The 19,907-nt window shown below is 48.5% G+C and overlaps 1 protein-coding gene across 6 annotated transcripts in view; it reads left to right on the forward strand.

The window, feature by feature from the left end:
- Positions 1–15,238: 15,238 nt before the first annotated feature.
- Positions 15,239–19,907, forward strand: part of SLC25A26 (solute carrier family 25 member 26) — a 151,561-nt gene continuing 146,892 nt past the window's right edge. For all 6 annotated transcript variants that reach the window (XM_073351041.1, XM_073351045.1, XM_073351040.1 and 3 more), the window contains exon 1: positions 15,239–15,387. In XM_073351041.1, the coding sequence (XP_073207142.1) occupies positions 15,355–15,387 (33 nt within the window). In that variant the 5' untranslated portion in view covers positions 15,239–15,354. The remainder of the gene's footprint in view (positions 15,388–19,907) is intronic.

The raw sequence follows: 19,907 nt of genomic DNA on the forward strand, positions 1-19,907 counted from the left end.
ATCTATGAAGCTATGAATGAATTACAGCAACGACATTTTGCTCTCTTGTTGACGGTACAGTCATTTAAATCTAACTACAAAAAAAGCTATAGTCCACACATCAAGATCCAGCTGTTCACATAAACCCTCAGGCCCTTGTATCCAGTGGTGTCTTCCAGGAGGAGCATGGTTTCAGCTTAGGGTTGCCAACTTTCTAATCGAACAAAACTGAACACCCTAGCCCCACCCCTTCCTCAAGGCCTCATCCCCACTCATTACATTCCCCCTCCCTCTCTGGCTCGCTGTCCCCCACCCTCATTCACTTTCACTTGGCTGGGGCAGGGGGTTGGGGTGCGGGAAGAGGTGAGGGCTCTACCTGGGGGTGCGGGCTCCGAGGTGGGACCAGAAATGAGGGGTTCAGGGTATGGGAGGGTGCTTTGGGCTGGGGCAGGGAGTTGGAGTGAGGGAGGGGATGAGAGCTCAGGCTGGAGGTATGGGCTCTGGGGTGGGGCTGGGTATGAGGGGTTTGAGGTGCAAGATGGGGCTCCAGGCTGAGGGGTAGGATGGAGGGATTCGGAGTGCAGAAGGAAGCTATGGGTTGAGGCAGGGGGTTGGGCTGTGGGAGGGGGTGAGCACTCTAGGCTGGGGATATTGGCTCTGGGGTAGGGCCGGGGATAAGGGGTTCAGGGTGTGGGGGGGCTCTGATCTGGGGCAGGGGGTTGGGGGGAAAGAGAGATGAGTGCTCAGACTGGGGGTGCAGGCTCTGGGGTGGGCCTGGGGATGAGGGGTTTGGGGTGGTAGAGGGGGCTCTGGGTTGGGGGGGCTCAGGGATGGGGCAGGAGGTTGAGGCTCAGAGTTGGGGCAGGCTTACCTTGGGTGGCTCCCAGTCAGGAGCACAGCAGGGCTAAGGCACACTCCCTGGCACAGAAGCAGCCCACAGGTCTGGCTCCTAAGTGGGGGGGCCAGGAGGCTACACGCACTGCTGTCACCTGCAGGCACTCCCCACCTAGGATCCAGACCTGCTGGTTGCTTCCGGGGTGCAGCCCGATGCCAGGACTGGTAGGGACTAGCCTGCCTTAGCCCTACAGCACCGCTGACTGGACTTTTAACGGCCCGGTCAGCGGTGCTGACTGGAGCTGCCAGGGTCCCTTTTCAACTGGGCGTTCCAGTTAAAAACCGGACACCTGGCCATAGGCGCCAACTTCTGCTGGTGCCGGTGGGTACTTGACCCACCTTTGACCCCGGCCCCGCCCCCATTCCAACCCCTTCCCCAAATCCCCGCCCCAGCCCCGCCTCTTCCCCGCCTCCTCCCCTGAGCGTGCCCCATTCCCGCTTCTCTCCTCTCCCTCCCAGAGCTTGTTACGATGTAAAACAGCTGTTTTGCGGAGGCAAACGGTGGGAGAAGCAGGGACACGGCACACTCAGGGGAGGAAGCGGAGACGGAGGGGAGGGGAAGTGAGGCAGAGCAGGGGGGTGGGTGCAGAGCACCCACCAGTTATTCCCCGTGGGTGCTCCAGCCCTGGAGCACCCATGGAGTTGGCGCCTATGCACCTGGCAACCGTATTTTCAGCTGGAGTGGCTGCTTTCTATGTCATTGCTAGCAGTATCAGATGGTGCGTGACAGAGTCCAGGGAAGGAATTCAGCTGCTATATTACTCAGAGCTGAGCAGACAATTTGCAGTGAACTAACATTAAAAAAAATGCCCTTTCTCTGCACAGGAACAGCCACAGTTCATTTGCAGTGGGACAGCAATGGAGTTGGATCCTCCAAATCCAAAGAATCTTTGAGATCTATGCAGGACTCCGGGTCCCTCCTCGCAGAAGCCCTACAGGGACTCAGCCTGAGTGGTGGCACTGAGCTTTGACCTCTTGCTGATCCATGTGGATCCTGGGGGAATCAGCGATTTGGGCTGTGCAGACCCATTTTTAGTATCTTAGCACTTCCTACACCTTCTGTCCACCATGGGGAGTATATTGCCCATGCACATACCTGGCAGCTTTTACCCTCGGCACACTTTACAAATGTGTGTTAATTAACTCTCCTAGCATCCTTTTGAGGAAGGCAGGTTTTTTATAGATGAAGAAACTGAGTCACACATAGAGGAATTGACTTACCAGACATGGTTCAGGAAGGCAGTGACTGAGCTATCAACCGAACCCAAGTCACCTGACTCTTAGCCACAGCTACAAAGACAGCCTTCCTGAGCAGTTTGATGATTGAAAATATTGCCCGTGCAACATTTCAGGCAGTCGTCAGCCTTCAGAATAGTTTGATCATGTCAAGAAACGCAACTGAGAGAGCAATTGGTGCCCTGATGCTGCAAACGCTTCCTCCGGTCTACTCAGTGAGTCCCATGGAAGTTACTGGGGCCACTCATAAAGTGAGTAAAGTTAAGCACATATGTAGGTGTTTGCAGGATCGGGCTGTGACATTGCACCCCATAATGCTTTATAGAAATGTGCTTCTGAGTGTAAATATGACATAACTGGAATATGTTTTATATGCTAGATATGCCATGTAACATATCTTTGCAAAGGTTATGTTCTACTGAACGTATTCATCTTATTCGTATGCATATATCATTTTTATACATGAAGTTATGAGCGTTGGCTCTGTGCTTGTATTTAAAGTGTTTGCTGTAGGAAGCACATAAGGCAGATTTGGTCAACATAGTGTGAAGGGGTTATTCAAGTAATTGGGAGTACTTAGCTAACAATGGACCTTGGAAGACGCCAATCCACATCTAAGCTTTCCTGGAAACATTCAAACTAACATGTAAACAATGGTGTCGACCTGCAAAAAGCTGAATCATTCATGCACATGTGAATTGCCCAGGTGACTGGCCCAGGTGACTGCAAAACTTCATCTTGTGGAGGGGATTTTACACAGGTGGAGAGAGGGGTTTCCATCCACAAGAGAAAGACTATATAAGCTACTGGAAGCCACTCCATTTTGTCCTCAGCTGGCTCAAGAGATAGCCTCTCCACCAAAGAGATGCCTGAAAGAAATTGGAACAAAGGACAGTAACTACGGGGGTGTGAGTGATTGCTGGACCCAGACTAGCAGGAAGTCTAGTCTGTAAAAGAAGCTTATTGGAACATCTCTGAGGGTGAGATTTACCTGCATTTAGTTTCCTACTGTATTAGGCTTAGACTTGTGTGTTTTATTTTATTTTGCTTGGTAACTTACTTTGTTCTGTCTGTTATTACTTAGAACCATGTTAATCCTACTTTTTATATTTAATACAATCACTTTTTATTTATTAATTAACCCAGAGCAAGTAATTAATTCCTGGGGGAGCAAACACCTGTGCATATCTCTGTGTTATAAAAGCTGAACAACTTATGAGTTTACCTTATACACTTTATACAGAGTAAAACAGATTTATTTGGGGGTTTGTATGCCATTGGGAACTGGGTCTCTGGGTGTTGGAGACAGGAGCACTTGCTAAGCTGTTTTCAGTTAAGTCTGCAGCTTTGGGGATGTGGTTCAGATCCTGGGTCTGTGTTTGTAGCAGGTTAGCGTGTCTGGCACAACCAGGCAAGGTACTGAGGTCCCAAACTGCCATGGAAAATGGGCTCAGAGGTAGTCTCAACACATCAGGTGGCAGTCCCAAGGGGGTCTCTGTGACCCAGCCCACCACACGGGCCTTGTAAGCACAAGCGTGGGTGGAAGTAAGATTTTTCTCCCCTTCTCTTGTGTGCCAAATGAAATAACAGATTCAGCCAGGAATAAAAGGTAGGGGTTTCAGGTTAATTTCTAGCCATTTCATACAGCTCCTTCACGTCTGCTTGCCTTGCTATTAGATTAGTCATTGCACTAGCCCTGCTTAATGGATAAAAATGAGCATTTCATGTCATTCCCAACCCACTCATCTTAGGTTGTCCAGGTTGCCAATAAGGGCTGGATTCCAAAATAAATAAGGGTAATAAAAGTTGTGCAGTTCAGGTCTTTCTATAATTATGCAAAAACTACATCTTCATTAATCATTTTTTCTTAATGAATTCTGGGACAGGTGTTTCTACTGTTAAGTACTCGAAGGAGTTATTAAATCTCTGGCTGTCTGGTTTCCCCATCTGTTTCCATGATATTTACTGCAATTAGTGTTTTAGCTAAATTTCTCTAAAAATGCCAGATTTCTTTGGAATGGGGCAAGCTATTGTAAACAGCATGGGGAAGCTTATGGTCTCTGACATAACATATTCAGATTCTATACCAACCTTACCCCAGCCCTTAAAAGAAGTTAAAGGCTGAAAAGTGAAGCAATTGGACTCAGCAACCTTAATTCAGTTCCCTTGTGGGTAGATGTTATGATACTATCTTTAAATACACTTTTACATGCTATTTTATCTACAGGACCCCTGCCTCATTCAATGCCCCCGATGGACAGTGAATGAGGCAGGGTTGTATTGTGAATGAGGCTCTGGTCCAGAGCAACTTTGCCTAATTCTCTGTAAAAATAGCAGAAGCGTCCCAACAACATGTGCAGTGAATGTGGCAGGAGCCTAGCCTCAGTACGTAGACACCTTTCCATGTGATGTATAAGGAGGAAAGCAATAGTGCTGAACCCAGTTGTCTGGAAGGAGATAGAGGTACTTCAAACCCCAGTCCCCTTCCTTACACACTTTCACAGCATATCCCACTAGCCCCTGCAAAATCCAGTTAACTCTCCTCTACACGAGAGAACAACTGTTCAGTGGAAATGAACACTCAGTTTATATCCACATACATGACCTGTTGCCACTTGAACATTGGAAGATCACTAGTTTTAACAAGGTGTGGTTCTGGAACCTTTATAACTCAGCCAAATCACACCTGAATTGGCCCCTGAAAGGCACATCTACAGCCTAGGGACTCTGGGCCAGGTTTTTAAAAGGGATTTTGGAGCCAAACTCCCAATGGGAAGTCCTTTCTTCCTAAACTGTAAGCTCTCTGGGGCACAGACTGTCTCTTACTATGTGTCTGCACAGTGCTTAACACAGTGGGGGCCAGATCTCAGTTGAGGCACAACAGTGATACTAATAACAAAAGGGTCTTTAAGTGTTTTTCAGTCACTTCAATCACATAGCCTTCAAACGGCAAACAGAATCCTAGAAGTGTAGGACTGGAAGGGCAAGATTGTGAAGGGTGTGCCTCCTTCTGGCTGAATCTGGGAATTCGCTCTTGCCCCGTCTGGCACATCCTGCTGTCGGTTACTTGCGCTCTGGCTCCTCTCTCTCACTCTGTGACCTCCCTCCAGCCAGATCGCTATATAGCCCCCTTTCTGGGGTAACTAAGCCCTATTGGACAAGCTGTCCAGACGCTGCCTCAGACGGTCTTCCATTCTACGTCTCCAGGTCCGGAGCCACTTCCCCAGTGGCTGGTAGGGGAACCTACATCCTCCCTTTACACTGGGCTCCAGCCCAGGGACTCTATAATCAGCAGCCAAGGTCTGCACAGTCCTACTCCTTACAGCTATTTCCCTGGGCTTCTTCCTACCCAGCCTTTCTCAGGCCTTCCTCCCTGTAACGTCTCTGGGTTGACCTTTGTTCCAGGGCTAGGATCCCATGGCTTATTCTCCCCCCTGGGTGTCCTCCTCACCACTTCTGTTCCAAGAGCATGACTGCAGACTCACTCCCTACAGCCTTCTTCTGCACTCAACTTCCTGGCTTTATACCAACTAGCCCGCTCCTGCCCAGCTGGGCTTCATGGTCAGTTAAGCTTGGCTTTCCCTCAAGGTGCAGCCAGGTACTATAATTGGCTTCTCAAGCCCACCTTAACCGCCTCAGGGCCTGTGGGGACACACACACCCCATCACAGACCTCAAGAAGTCATCAAGTCCAGACCCATGTGCTGAGGCAGAACCAAGTAAACCTAGACCATCCCTGGCAGGTGTTCGTCCAACCTGTTCTTAAAAACCTCCAATGATGGGGATTCCACAGCCTCCCTTGGAAGCCAATTCCAGAGCTTTATTACCCTTAGAGTTAGAAAGCTTTTTTCTAATATTTAACCTAAATCTCCCTTGCTGCAGTCTAAGCCCATTTAATTCTTATTCTACCTGCTGTGGACATGGAGAACAATTGATTATGTAAACAGCCCTTAACATATTTGAAGATAGTTATCAGGCCCTGTGTCAGTCTTTTCTTGGGAGTAAACATGCTTGGTTTTTTTATCCTTTCCTCATAGGTCAGGTTTTCTAAACCTTTGATCATTTTTTATTGCTCTCCTCTGGACTCTCTCCAATTTGTCCACATCTTTCCTAAAGTGTGATGCCCCAAACTGAACTCAGGACTCCAGCTGAGGCCTCACCTGTGCTGAATAGAACAGGACAATTACCTCTCATGTCTTACGTACGACACTTCTGTTGATGCATCCTGGAATGTTGTTAGCCTTTTTCACAACTGCATCACATTGTTGAGTGAGATACACTACATCTTCTAGGTCCTTTTCAGCAGTACCCCCAAATAGCCACTAATTCTCCATTTTGTAGTTGTGCCTTTGATTTTTCCTTCCTAAGTAAAGGACCTTGACTTAGCCTGTGCACTTACAGAATCACAGAATATCAGGGTTGGAAGGGACCATAGGAGGTCATCTAGTCCAACCCCCTGCTCATAGCAGGACCAGTCTCCAATTTTTGCCCCAAAGCAGGACCAATCCCCAATTTTTGCCCCAGATTCCTAAATGGCCCCCTCAAGGATTGAACTCACAACCCTGGGTTTAGCAGGCCAAGGCTCAAACCACTGAGCTATCCCTCCCCCTTTGGCCTACACAGGGTTCTCTTTTCCTCTCAGTCCCTGAAGTGTCCATCCACTCAGCCCATTTCTCGCATCTCCTGCCTTGTTAATAACCTCCTCCTAGCCTGTCTTTCTTTCACTGTATGTGGCTGCAGGATATTAAGGACACCTTTGAAACTGGCCATTATACCCACAGAGCTGCACACAAAGGCTTTGGCAAAGCATGAAAGGCCATTAAACTCCAGCATGACACGTGACATATCATATCTCCAGATGTGCTGAATGGAATATTACATGCCAGCAGCATATTGATCCTGGGCCTCTACCTTGGTAAATATAGATAGATCACATAGAGTGAATAGCGCTACCGATGGATCTTGTATATCTGGGCTGTTGCAGCCCCATTACTTATTGACCGGAATGATGAATTCTTTCAGCGTGGGACAGTTTTTTTTCAAGCCTGCGGGTCTTTGCTAAAGGAAGCCTGCCACAGCAGCGAAGATATATTGATCTGGTCAGAGCATATTAAGGCTGCTGAAGAGCAGATGTTAACAACAGACTACTTGGCATATATCAGCCCCTGGCAGTATCAGCTGCACACATGTTCCAGTTTATTTATTAAAGCAATTGCTCTCCTCATTCTGTTTATTATCTCTGTCCTGGGCAATTCATGAGCACTTGAGTTAGTCCCTTCCACCACGGGTCTGAATCACCATTTAGCCTCAGTGCTGGAAACACCCTGTGACTCTCTTTTCCAGAGAAATCTAGTTCATCTGACGTTTATGGAAAACAGAAGGGTTTTTTTCCCAGCCAATTTTTTAAGTTGGAACAGCTCCAGTGTCTCAACTGGTAACAGTGCAAACTTGAAATTTGGGAAGGACATAGGAACAGATTTTTAAAAGTGTTAAGGTGCCTAATCCCCACAGGGCCAAATTTTTAAAGGGACTATAGGTGCCTAACTCCCATTGGGAGATCATTACTTTTAGCAAGGTATGGTTTGGAAACTTTGTTGATTTAGCCTCTGAAAGGCACATCTTACAACCTAGGGCCTCTGGTCCAGACTTGTAAAGGCACCTAACTCCCAGTGGAGCCACAAGTAATTACCCAGGGTTCCAGGTAGGCTTGTACACTGGAGGACTCACTGCTGTGGCTTCACTGGTCTAGGACCCAAACTAGCTAGATTAAAGCTAGCTTGGGTATGACTACTTGAACTGCAATCATACCCTGTGACTGCAGGCTACACACACCCTCAGAGCCCGTACCGAGCCTCTGCAAGGAGTGCCTGGTCTCCTGAGTAGCTGTAGTACGTGTGGGTGGGCCCTGCAGTGTCTTCCATAGAGTGGGGAACACTTGCCCCCTTCACAGAGCAAGGAGGACAAAATCATCCAGGACCGATGTTCCATTGTATTGTAAATTCTGTGGGCAGGACTGGTGGCACCTGTTTGCCACAGGTGTGAGTCTAGCAGCTTCAGCTGGTGGACAAATAAACACGCTAACCTCCTTGCTGGTCGATACTAGTGACTAAGAGGGGAACAAAGTGTGCAACAGTTGTATTAACGCACTAGCCTTTCGACTCTGCCCTGTTGCTTAGCTTGCTGCTGCAGCATCGACAGCATTGTCTCACAAAGGAGAAAGGACACGAGAAAACCAACCTCTTTCTTTGCTCAACTTCCTCTGTAGACTCGGTGGGAGTTCACTGTGGGACGCATCAAGAAGATTAATGTTAGGCCCGTAGCATTAGACAGAGCTTGTTCATTTACGGCAGGACAACGGTTCAGAAGAACAAAAGGTTGTGGTCTCTCTAATAGAGTACTGCTGTTCATTTGACAGAAGGTGATAAATAAAAAGAGCCACAGTGCCACAGAGCATATTTGGAAAGCTTCACATTGAACAATGAGAAAAATGGCTGCTGAGACCCTGAAGAACCTTTACATCATGGGGCCTCAGGGGTCTAACTGGAGAATAAAGTATCCTTCTAAATGCTACCATCAGTGGATTGTGTAGGGATGACAGTAACTTTCAGAGTATGCTTCATCTGCTGCAATTGCACGGTTTTTCCTTCCAGCATCTTCTCTGGTATCTAATTGAATGACAGACAGGTACTTGGAAAGTGAGGAGCTTTGGACTGATACACTTGTTGCATTATTCACTGTAACATGAGCTGACAGTGACAGATGCTGGATCCTTTTTTATTTCCTTCTCTTGTTAAAATAGCAGGGATGTTTCTGAAAGTCGGGCACTCCGTTAGGTTTTTGGTCTCATTCTAATATCTGTCCACAGTGCAGCCTCTGCTCTATTTTACAGATGACATGTTTACTATATCTCCATAGTCTTCTAGGAATCAAAACCAAAGCTATCTTGAATGAACTCCACAAAGATTAAATCAAGTTTGGCCTGTTTGGACTGAGTGACCTTCTTGGGGATTGATGTGTAAAGGAAGCACTGGAGGAGAGAGAGATAGACAGACATAGTGTGTTGAAGAGGAGTATTACACTTTGTGTGAAAGGATAGGGTGTTTTGTGAGCCAAAATCAAGAGGTGATTCTAGCGGAATGCCATGAAATCTCATATTGTCTATCTAGGCAGGATTGCCAAATCCATGCATTTAAAAATCACAAATGAATCCCCCCCAAGAATCATGAGATTGGCTCATTAGAATCCTTAGATTTTAAAAAATAATAAATGCTTATTTATTTTTATTTGCCTTCTGATTTTTAAACCTTGGTTCATGTTTTTGGGGATTTTTTTCTCTGCAAATATCCATTTTTTAATGAAAGTTGAGATTCTTACAAAATCACCCATCCGTAGGAGCTGGGGCTTTACGAAAAACACCAACTATCAAGAGAGTCACAATAAAATCATGAGAGCTGGCAGCATTGCTCTTCTGTCACCCCTTATATCTTCCTTAGCATGTAAGTTACATCCGTGGGCTACCCACATAGATGCCATCTATGGGCGTGCCAGGGTGTATTGGAACTTACACCTCTTCCACATCACTTCTCAGTTTGGCTTACTTTTTGAGATGGGGCAACCACACAGAATCATAGAATATCAGGGTTGGAAGGGACCTCAGGAGGTCATCTAGTCCAACCCCCTGCTCAAAGCAGGGCCAATCCCCAACTAAGTAGGACCAATCCCCAACTAATGACCAATCCCCAACACATCTGCACGCAGTATTGTGAATGCCGCTGCACATTGAGTGGACGTTTTCAGAAAACTATCCACAACTCCAAGATCTCTTTCTTGAGTGATAACAGCTAATTTAGATCCCATCATTTTATAGTTAGATATTGTTTTTCTGTGAGTTTAGTAAAAATTTAACAAGTTTTAATGATGGTTCTTACACTGGGTGTAAGCCAGCAATAACTTAACATGAGTAAAACAAGGGTTTAACTAATCTTATATACGTTGTTGGTCCCAAGACACCTTTTATCAACCTGACAATTTTTCAAATGTTCACTTTTAGAGATTTGAGGTGATAAAGAAATTTGGTTTTCAAAATGTGTGATTTTTTGACTTGTGTCCCTTGTAGTAGTATACATCCAATGGAAAAAGGCTTCTTTCATAGATACTAAGGTCAGAAGGGACCATTATGATCATCTAGTCCGACCTCCTGCACAACGCAGGCCACAGAATCTCACCCACCCACTCCTGCGAAAAACCTCTCACCTATGTCTGAGCTATTGAAGTCCTCGATCCGGTTTGTGAGGCGACAGTACCAAAACATTGGTGGTCTGGGTGATAATCTAAATTAAAATGGAACAGAACTTGCTGCACCCAACACTATAAAGGGGCCCAAAGAAGGTACAAGTTATGCCAATTTAGGTTTACTTAGGTCCTGTCTACATGAGGTCCTGCCACTGCTATGGCTGATTCAGCTCTGTCAGTGATAACAATAGACAAGAGAATCAGCATAGAGACAGTGGCAGTCAGCATTTTAAATAGAGCTGGTTGGAAAATGACCAGGCTCCCGGCTCAGACTACATCTTCTACGACACGCCACTGTCCCCACACTCGGTGAGGGGAAGCGGTGCACCATGGCAGTCCCCTGGCTGTAGTGCATCACAGAGATGAAGTCCAGCTGGGGATCTTGGCCCCTGACGGAGAATGTGAACATGAATCACCACAATGACCTGTGTGCAAAAAGTGGCACCACTGCTGAATTGAAATACTTTGATTTTCAGCCAATAGTTTGGTTTTCGGCCCCAAACCAAAAATGTCTCAGGTTTTGGGCATTAGTTTTTCAACAAAGAGTGAAATTTTACATGGAAAACACTTTTCATGGAAAATGTTAAGTCAATAAACCAATTTTCAATCAAACAGTTTTGACAGAAGTTTGTTGACCTGCCTAATTTTAATGTACAGACCTGCTCTGTCCAGGGCTACATGACTGGAAGGAGTCCTATCTACACGAGAGTTCCCACCATTGCTAGAAATGGTTGGGGTGAATCCGGGGCACCACTTCAACATGCCTGAGAAACCGGGGCAACAGCACTTAATCAAGTTTAGAGGCAAGATTTCATTTGTTTTCCTGTCCCCTCTCCCCTCCTATTAGCCAAGTGTGGAGGCTGGACAATAGACATGGAGGTCTAAGGAACCTCTATCTTTAGCCAGTGGATGAGTGCACAATAACTTTAACAGCTAGCCCATTATCCCTTGCAGCAACCATGTTTTTCATGATTTTTATTTACTGGAAAGGTTGATGAAAAGTCCCAAGTGTGAATGTGTCAGCTCTATTTACTTTTTATTTCCATGGCAATCCCTTTATCTACAACATTTATAACTGAAACAAACCCTTTCGTAATTTTATAAGTCTTTTCTCTCCCGTCAACACAAAACCACCTGTGTCTAATTTACTTTCTATTCCTTAAACAAATCTCAGCTCCAGGGAACTGTGATGCTATGTTAAATGGTTGTACAATGCTGCTGCTGCTTCTTTTCTTTCCCTTATCCCATCAGCTGGGGTTAGGTTGTTGTGGAAGCATCTGCTATTTTCATCTGTCCGAGGTGGCCATCTTCATCCGTCCACCCACTTACCATCTTCTTTGATGCAATCTATCCATCACTTCCTCGGCTTTCCTGGGGGGTCTCCTTCTTACCACCCGCTCCAGCCATGTCCACTTCATTCACCAGGTCCACTTCATTCATCCCTTGCCTTTGCCCAAACCAGCGAAGTCATGCTTCCTGGATTTTGTCAGTCACATCACACATTTCGCCTTTCATCCTACCACTTTCATTTTAAAATCTGTCTCTTTGTGTAACCTCTCTTATGGTGGAAAGACATCTCATCTCAAACACCCATAGGTGTCGAACCAGCTGTCTCTTTACCACCCATGCTTCTGTCCCATACAGCATTGCTGGGCACATTATTGTTCTACAGTTGGGTGCTTAGTCTCAGTGGCACATGCTTGTCATATATTCCCCCTGAGAGGTGGTACATTAATGCTTTGAACCCCTCAAATGACTTATATTTACCAGGGAATATTTTGCTATCCCTGTTAAAATAAACGGGTGATCAGGTTCCTGAAACTCAGAAGATGCAGGAAAATTGACACACTCTCCCCCACTTTTGAAAGAGGGGCTCATTCCTGAATTAGCAATAAGCTATAAGTCACTCCCGGACACTCTCCATTTCTACTTGTACATCATAAACCAAACTTAGAGGATTTAACCAAAGAACACGAAGCACCAAAAAAACATTGCTGTGCTGTACGGGACTGCGAATGGGACACTTTATGTATTTTACTGCCACATGAACCAAAGTAAACAGAGCCAACAAGATGCTGCAGAGGGTCCAATGGCCTATTGACGAACGCGGTAATGATCTAGGAGGGGTGCAGATCCGTTATCCAAGACATAAGAGGCAGCTCAGCACAGCAGTGTAGTCTCCATTGCTGTCTACAGCAAGGCAGCATTAAGAACCCATCCCTTCCCGGAGCAGGAAGCTGATAAGGCCCTTTCAGTGCCCACAAGTGGTCTGCATAGAATCGGCAGCATCTTTATTTGCCTCAGCAGTGCCATGTGGTGTGGCTGGACAATTGATATCAACTATTTGTCTCAAAACTGTGGTGCCCCAGGATACCCTTCTCCCCACAAAAGGGAAGGTGTGCTCCGTTTTGTGCATATTTATGCACTACACCATGTCTCTAAATACAGGGGTGGTCTGAAGATGAGACTAGAGGCTGGGACCACTGGAGTTCTAATATTGACTCCCTTTTCGGTCTCTGGAAAGTCATTTAACCTCCCCACTTCAGTTTCCCATCTGTAAAGTGGGGGTAATCCTATCTACTGATCTCCCTCGCGTGAGTGAATTGTTAACAGTTACAACCTGCTTTGGAAATTCAAGCTGCTCAATGAGTCGTAACCAAGTTTTTCAAAAGTGTCTCGTGATGTTGACCGGTGCTCCAGTTTTTAGGTGCCCAGGTTGAAGCACCATGCAGGACACTGATTTTGAGACAGTGGAGACTCGGCCCTTTCTGAAAATCAGGCCCCTTGAAGGTATCTCAAGTTGAGCACCTAGAAATGGAGCCCCCACAATCAGTTTAGTGGGTTTAGAAAACCTTGGCCTATATACATATTTTAGCTGTTACAGCAGCGTCTATGAGGCGGGTGGAGGAGGGAAAGGTTTTTCTGTCTCACATCTCCAGGCAAATGAAGTAAAATGTTTATATAGCACTCCTATATAGTAATGTTTACATAGTACTCTTTGCTGTGATTTCAAATTCCGTTGTACATTTAGGCCCCTACAGCAATTAATCAGTTAATAGCTGCAGTGCCTAGGGACAATTCTTCTCCCTTTTCCATCTGGCCAAGGGACTGTGATCACCTCTTTTGGTCACACTTCTCTCACTACCATCACCTCACGACCGGATTACTGCAAGATGCTTTGCATTGTGCTACCATTGACATGAACCTGGACACTGACACTGGTGCAGAATGTCGCAGCCCGCTTGCTAAGTGGCATCACATCAGGAACGTCTCCATGATCTATACTGGTTGCCAGTTGGCTTCCAAGTTTGCAGCATTGATTTGGATCTGTAAAGCCCCAAATGACCTGGGAACTGCCTCACTGAGCGATTCGACCCTCTCCCTGGACACACTGTTGCGGTTGCGGTCAGCTGAGGTGCTGGACCCCCTCAGAATAAATGAGATGGAGCTGCTGGCTCTGTGATGACCTCTCAGCTCATCTTCCTGAGTCCAAACTAGTTAAACTGTTTCCCTCAGAACATGCCTCAGACCCTATCATTTTACCCTGGGGTCATAGGTAGGTTGGCTGGTATGGGTGTGAGGGGGGTACCCATTGATGTGCTCACATCTATGGTGCTTCTCTGGTTTGGGGGAATCAGAAGCTGTTGGTTTTGTGCATTGCTTTGGGGGGCTGTATTTCTAACTCAAGGCAAAAACACCTGGAGTGTGAGATGGGCGCTTTCTCACTTTGAATATACTTTACAAATCAAAAGGAATAATAACAACATAATGCTGTTTGAGACAAACATTCCTGCTCTAACTTCACAGATCACACAAGGCAAGCTTTGTCCTATTTTTGGTATTATTTCAAATTAAACTCAAGTAGACATGAATGTAGGATTGGCTGCATCCTGGGTGAGCCACAGATGATTGTTCATTGTGTTGTTCGCTCTCAGAGGCATGCCCGGGCAGTAACAGCTCCTCTTCACATCATTTCACACCAGTAAACCCTAGGTCACTTTGGTAACAGCTATATTTCCCAAGGGGTTTTCAACTGAGGCATGAAATAAGTGCTGATGATTTCTCCTTCAGAAGAAAAAGGGAAATGTAACATTTCTTCCTGACTCTGACAGGCATCAGCTTGATGCATCATACTCCTGATAGGTTCAAGTTACACCCAAGGTTACACTTGAAAAACAAACACAATATTACCTCTAAAAGTCAGCCCTTAAATTGACCAGACTAACACGCGGCCCCGCTTTACAATGCTTTGGTTGAGTTTTGGCTAGAAGAGGTGCTATTTTCACATCGCCGCCGTGGGGGGCTTTGAAAGACCCGCGCAGGTGACTTGCTGATCTGCACACATAGGGATCCTTATCGATCAGCAGTGAGGTTACAACCTTGCCATTTGCTTTTACCCCTCCTGGGAGTGCCCCTGGCTTTGTTTTGCCACGCAAGCCGAGCTTCTCCTCTAATAACGCGGCTCTGGCCCTTCCGGGAGGCTGCGTTTTGCACCAGGCCAGTGCGAGAGTTTGGGGGAGTTGGCGCCCCGTGGCCCGTTCCCCTCGCCCCGGGTCTCCCAGGCAGGGGAGGGCGGGGAGCTGCCACACCGGTCTGGCCCGGCCGCACGCACTGCCCGAGCGCTGGGCACAGACAGGTGGCCTGCCCTAGGGGGACTGGGATTCGAACCGCCAGACCGAGAACGGCCCCACCCCTGCCGTTCCCAGGGCCCAGCGGCTCCCTCCGCAGCGCCCCCACGGGCGAGGACGGGCAAAGGCTTCGCTACGGCTTCACCCCCCCCCCCCCGCGCACGCATGCGCACGCCCTGCCCGGGCTCACGCACAGCGCTCACTGGCCCAAGCAGCCCACGTGACGGCGGGTCGGAGGGCAGCGGTATGGCGGCGCCCACGGGCGGCGAGTGCGGCCGTTTGGAGCCGTCTCCGCGCGCCGGGGAGCGCTCCGCGTGGGCGTCCGCATGGACTGGGCCGGCTTCTGGGTCTCCCTGACGGTGAGGAAGGCGGGATGGGCGCAGTCTGGGGGACAAGAAAGGGGGCGGGATGGGGGGTACAGCGGGGTCGGAGTGGGGCAGAGGAGACGTGAGTGGGATTGGGGGGAGAGGAGGGGGCTCTGTGGGGGGGTAAGAGAGGGGGTGGGATGGGCAGAGGAGTGAGGGGTGGGATTGGGCGGTGAGGACGGGGCTCAGTGGGGGGATAAGAGAGGGGATGGGATGGGGACAGAGGAGATGGGGGATGGGATTGGGCGGTGAGGAGGGGGCTCTGTGGGGGGATAAGAGAGGGGGCAGGATGGGATGGGGCAGAGGAGTGAGGGGTGGGATTGGGGGGTGAGGAAGGGGGCTCAGTGGGGGGATAAGAGAGGGGGCGGGATTGGGGGTGAGGAAGGGGGATAAGAGAGGGGGCGGGATGGGATGGGGACAGAGGAGGTGAGGGGTGGGATTGGGGGGTGAGGAAGGGGGCTCAGTGGGGGGATAAGAGAGGGGGCGGGATTGGGGGTGAGGAAGGGGGATAAGAGAGGGGGCGGGATGGGATGGGGACAGAGGAGGTGAGGGGTGGGATTGGAGGGTGAAGAGGGGGCTCAGTGGGGGGATAAGAGAGGGGGCAGGATGGGATGGGGACAGAGGAGGTGAGGGATGGGATTGGGGGAGAGGAGGGGGCTCTGTGGGGGGATAAGAGGGGGTGGGGTGGGATTGGGGGTGAGGAAGGGGGCTCAGTGGGGGGATAAGAGAGGGAGCAGGACAGGATGGGACAGAGGAATGAGGGGTGGGATTGGGGGTGAGGAAGGGGCTCAGTGGGGGATAAGAGAGGGGGTGGGATGGGATGGGGCAGAGGAGGTGGGGGTGGGATTGGGAGGTGAGGAGGGGGCGCAATGGGGGGATAAAAGGGGGTGGGATGGGCAGAGGAGTGAGGGGTGGGATTGGGGGGTGAGGAGGGGGCTCAGTGAGGGGATAAGAGGGGGTGGGATGGGGCAGAGGAGTGAGGGGTGGGATTGGGGGGTGAGGATGGGGCTCAGTGGGCGGATAAGAGAGGGGACGAGGTGGGATTGGGGTTGAGGGGGGGCTCAGTGGGGGGATAAGAGAGGGGGCGGGATGGGATGGGGACAGAGGAGGTGGGGGATGGGATTGGGGGGAGAGGAGGGGGCTCTGTGCAGGGATAAGAGGGGGGCAGGATGGGATGGGGCAGAGGAGTGGGGGTGGGATTGGGGGTGAGGAAGGGGGCTCAGTGGGGGGATAAGAGAGGGGGTGGGATTGGGGGTGAGGAAGGGGGCTCAGTGGGGGGATAAGAGAGGGGGTGGGATTGGGGGCGAGGAAGGGGGATAAGAGAGGGGGCGGGATGGGATGGGGACAGAGGAGGTGAGGGGTGGGATTGGAGGGTGAAGAGGGGGCTCAGTGGGGGGATGAGAGGGGGTGTGGTGGGATTGGGGGTGAGGAGGGGGCTCAGTGGGGGGATAAGAGAGGGGGCAGGATGGGATGGGGCAGAGGAGGTGAGGGATGGGATTGGGGGCGAGGGTGGGGCTCAGTGGGGGGATAAGAGAGGGGATGGGGTGGGATTGGGGGTGAGGAAGGGGGCTCAGTGGGGGGATAAGAGAGGGTGTGGGACAGGATGGGACAGAGGAGTGAGGGGTGGGATTGGGGGTGAGGAAGGGGCTCAGTGGGGGGATAAGAGAGGGGGTGGGATGGGATGGGGCAGAGGAGGTGGGGGTGGGATTGGGGGTGAGGAGGGGGCGCAGTGGGGGGATAAAAGGGGGTGGGATGGGCAGAGGAGTGAGGGGTGGGATTGGGCGGTGAGGAGGGGGCTCAGTGGGGGGATAAGAGAGGGGGTGGGATGGGATGGGGACAGAGGAAGTGAGGGGTGGGATTGTGGGGTGAGGAAGGGGGCGCAATGGAGGGATAAGAGAGCAGGCATGATGGGGTGCAGAGGAGGTGATGAGAGGGTGGGATTGGGGGGTTAGGAGGGGGGTGGAGCGGGGTGGGATGGTTTGCAGAGGAGGTGACGGGGTGGGATTGGGGGTGAGGAAAGGGGTATGGGGGAGGTGGGTGGCTCATCTCTGGGTCTGAGAGGGGAGCAGAGTCCCCTACTGGGTGACACTGCCAGGGGGAGATTCCCAGTTGAGTTTGGAAGGAGAGGGTATGTCTGTATGTTGCAGCTGTTGGAGCTGCGGAATATTATTGATGGTCCCTTAGACTCCCCCTCCACTCTCTAGACTCAGTCCCCACCCTAAGGATCAGTTGGGCAAAATTATAAGGAATTAAAGTGATCACAATACCATATTAAAACCCTGCGTACACTTTTCAAATGGTATGAATTTATTTCTGATGCTCTTTGCCTTTGGGTGGGGCAACTTTCCAGAATGGGGAGGAATTGTCTTAATATCTTACCTTTTCAAATGTTTAAGAGTTCAGTTGTTCTGGAGAAGTTCTTTGGCCTGTGTTGTACAGCAGATCAGAGTAGATGACCACAATGGTCCCTTTTGGCCTTGAAGTCTATAAATTATCTCTTGAGTGCTCATAGTGTGTATAGTGCTTCATGGGCATATGGGATAAGGTCACAGCACTGCTTAGAAGTGCCATGTGATAGATGCAGTATCAGAGGGTTAATACTTTGGAATGATACAGCCATGAACAGTCTCTCATTTTAAAACATGACCCTGAATGTGTTGTGCTGTTTATAGCCATTGTAAGTTTGGTAACTTCTTTTTACCTCTGCAAATTGTGTGTGAGGGTACTGAGACTTGATTACAATGAGTTCATTAGTATTTGTGGCACCTTAGAGACTAACACATTTATTAGAGCATTTTTTTTTACAGAATAACTTCACAATAACCTGAACTACTTGTATTTTGTAATGCTTTGAGACAACGTGGCAGTTTCTATTGCACTAGGAATCATAGGACTGAAAAAGACCTCAAGAGGTCATCTAGTGCAGTCCCCTGCACTCATGGCAGGATTAAGTATTATCTAGACCATACCTGACAGGTGTTTGTCTAACCTGCTCTTAAAAATCTCCAATGATGGAGATTCCGCAACCTCCCTAGGCAATTTATTCCAGTGTTTTATTCAAAATGTCTCATGTTTGAATAAAGGGCTGACAATCTTTCTTCCATTTTCCTTGTCCATTTTAAATCTATGTTTGGCTGAAAGGCTTATGCACTACTTGCCTTTTTTTACCTAAGAATTTCTCTTGCATTTTCTTTAGCCTTTCTCGTAGTTGTAGAATTTAAGGCCAGAAAGGACCACGAGATCATCTAGTCTGACCTGTTGTGTATAAATTTACTGAGAGAGATGCATAGATGATTCTAGCCAGTGACTGTGACCTGTGCTGCAGAGGAAGGTGAAAACCCACTAAGGTCACTGCCAATCTGCCCTGGAGAAAAATTCTTTCCAGACCTCTCATATGGTGATCAGTTAGACCCTGAGCCTCCAAGCAAGAATCAGACAGCTAAGTGCCAGAAAGACATTTATCAGGACCACCTCAGAGCACTGGCTTACCCTGTCCAGAGTCCCATCTCCAGCTGTGGCCATTTCTGATGCCTCAGAAGAAGGAGGCAAACTCGTGCCAACATCCCCACACCCCCAATTGTGAATACACTGTGGAAGAATTCCCTTCCTGACCCCTATGGGTGACCGTATGAAGCCCTGAAGCATGCGATTTAAGGAACATCAGACATGAACCAGAAGGGACCGCCAGGGCTGCTGAGCCCAGCCCCCCACCACTGCGGGCAACGCTGTCATCTAATTCCACTCATAAATTTGTCAAGCTCTGTCTTAAAGCTAGTTAGATTGTTTGCTCTCTCAGCTCCTTTTGGGAGTCAGTTCCAGAATATCACTTCTCTTATGATTAGAAACCTTCTAATTTTTAGCCTAAATTTATTCGTGAACAGTTTATAGCCATTTATTCTTGTGCAAGCATTGTCCTTTCACTTAAATAGCCCTTCATCCTCCCTATTGTTTACCCTCCTGATGTATTTATAGAAAGCAATCCTATCCTGTCAGCCTTTTAGGCCCTCTGTTCCCCTGATCATTCTAGTAGTTCTTCTCTGCACCTGTTTCTGTCTAAATTGAACTTTCTTGAATATGGGTGACAAGGATTCCAGATGAGATCTTATACAATGGTTTTAGTACTTTCTTGTGTCTACTGGAAATACCTCATCTGGATCCTATTTGGTTTTTGCATGGCTGCATCACATTGGTGGCTCATAATTGCCCTGTGATCGACCAACATACCCAGGTCTCTCCCCTCCTCTCTCACTTGTAACTGATGAGCCCCCAGTTAATATATAGCAGAAATTCTTGTCGTTAGTCGCTATGTGCATGACCTTGCAGTTTGCACTATTCCATTTCATCCCATTTCTATTTCTCTCTTTTTGTACCTGAACAGTTTTCCATTTCATCCTGTCATCCTGGCTTATGTAACTGTCCAACAAACAAACCCTATAAAACAAGCAGAATCATTTAGAGACTCAGATAATCTGTGCAAGTTTTAGTAACTGAAATAGATATCACAAGGTTTGTAA

This window comes from Lepidochelys kempii, chromosome 7, assembly GCF_965140285.1.
Source record: "Lepidochelys kempii isolate rLepKem1 chromosome 7, rLepKem1.hap1, whole genome shotgun sequence".
Classification (NCBI taxonomy): Eukaryota; Metazoa; Chordata; order Testudines; family Cheloniidae; genus Lepidochelys; species Lepidochelys kempii.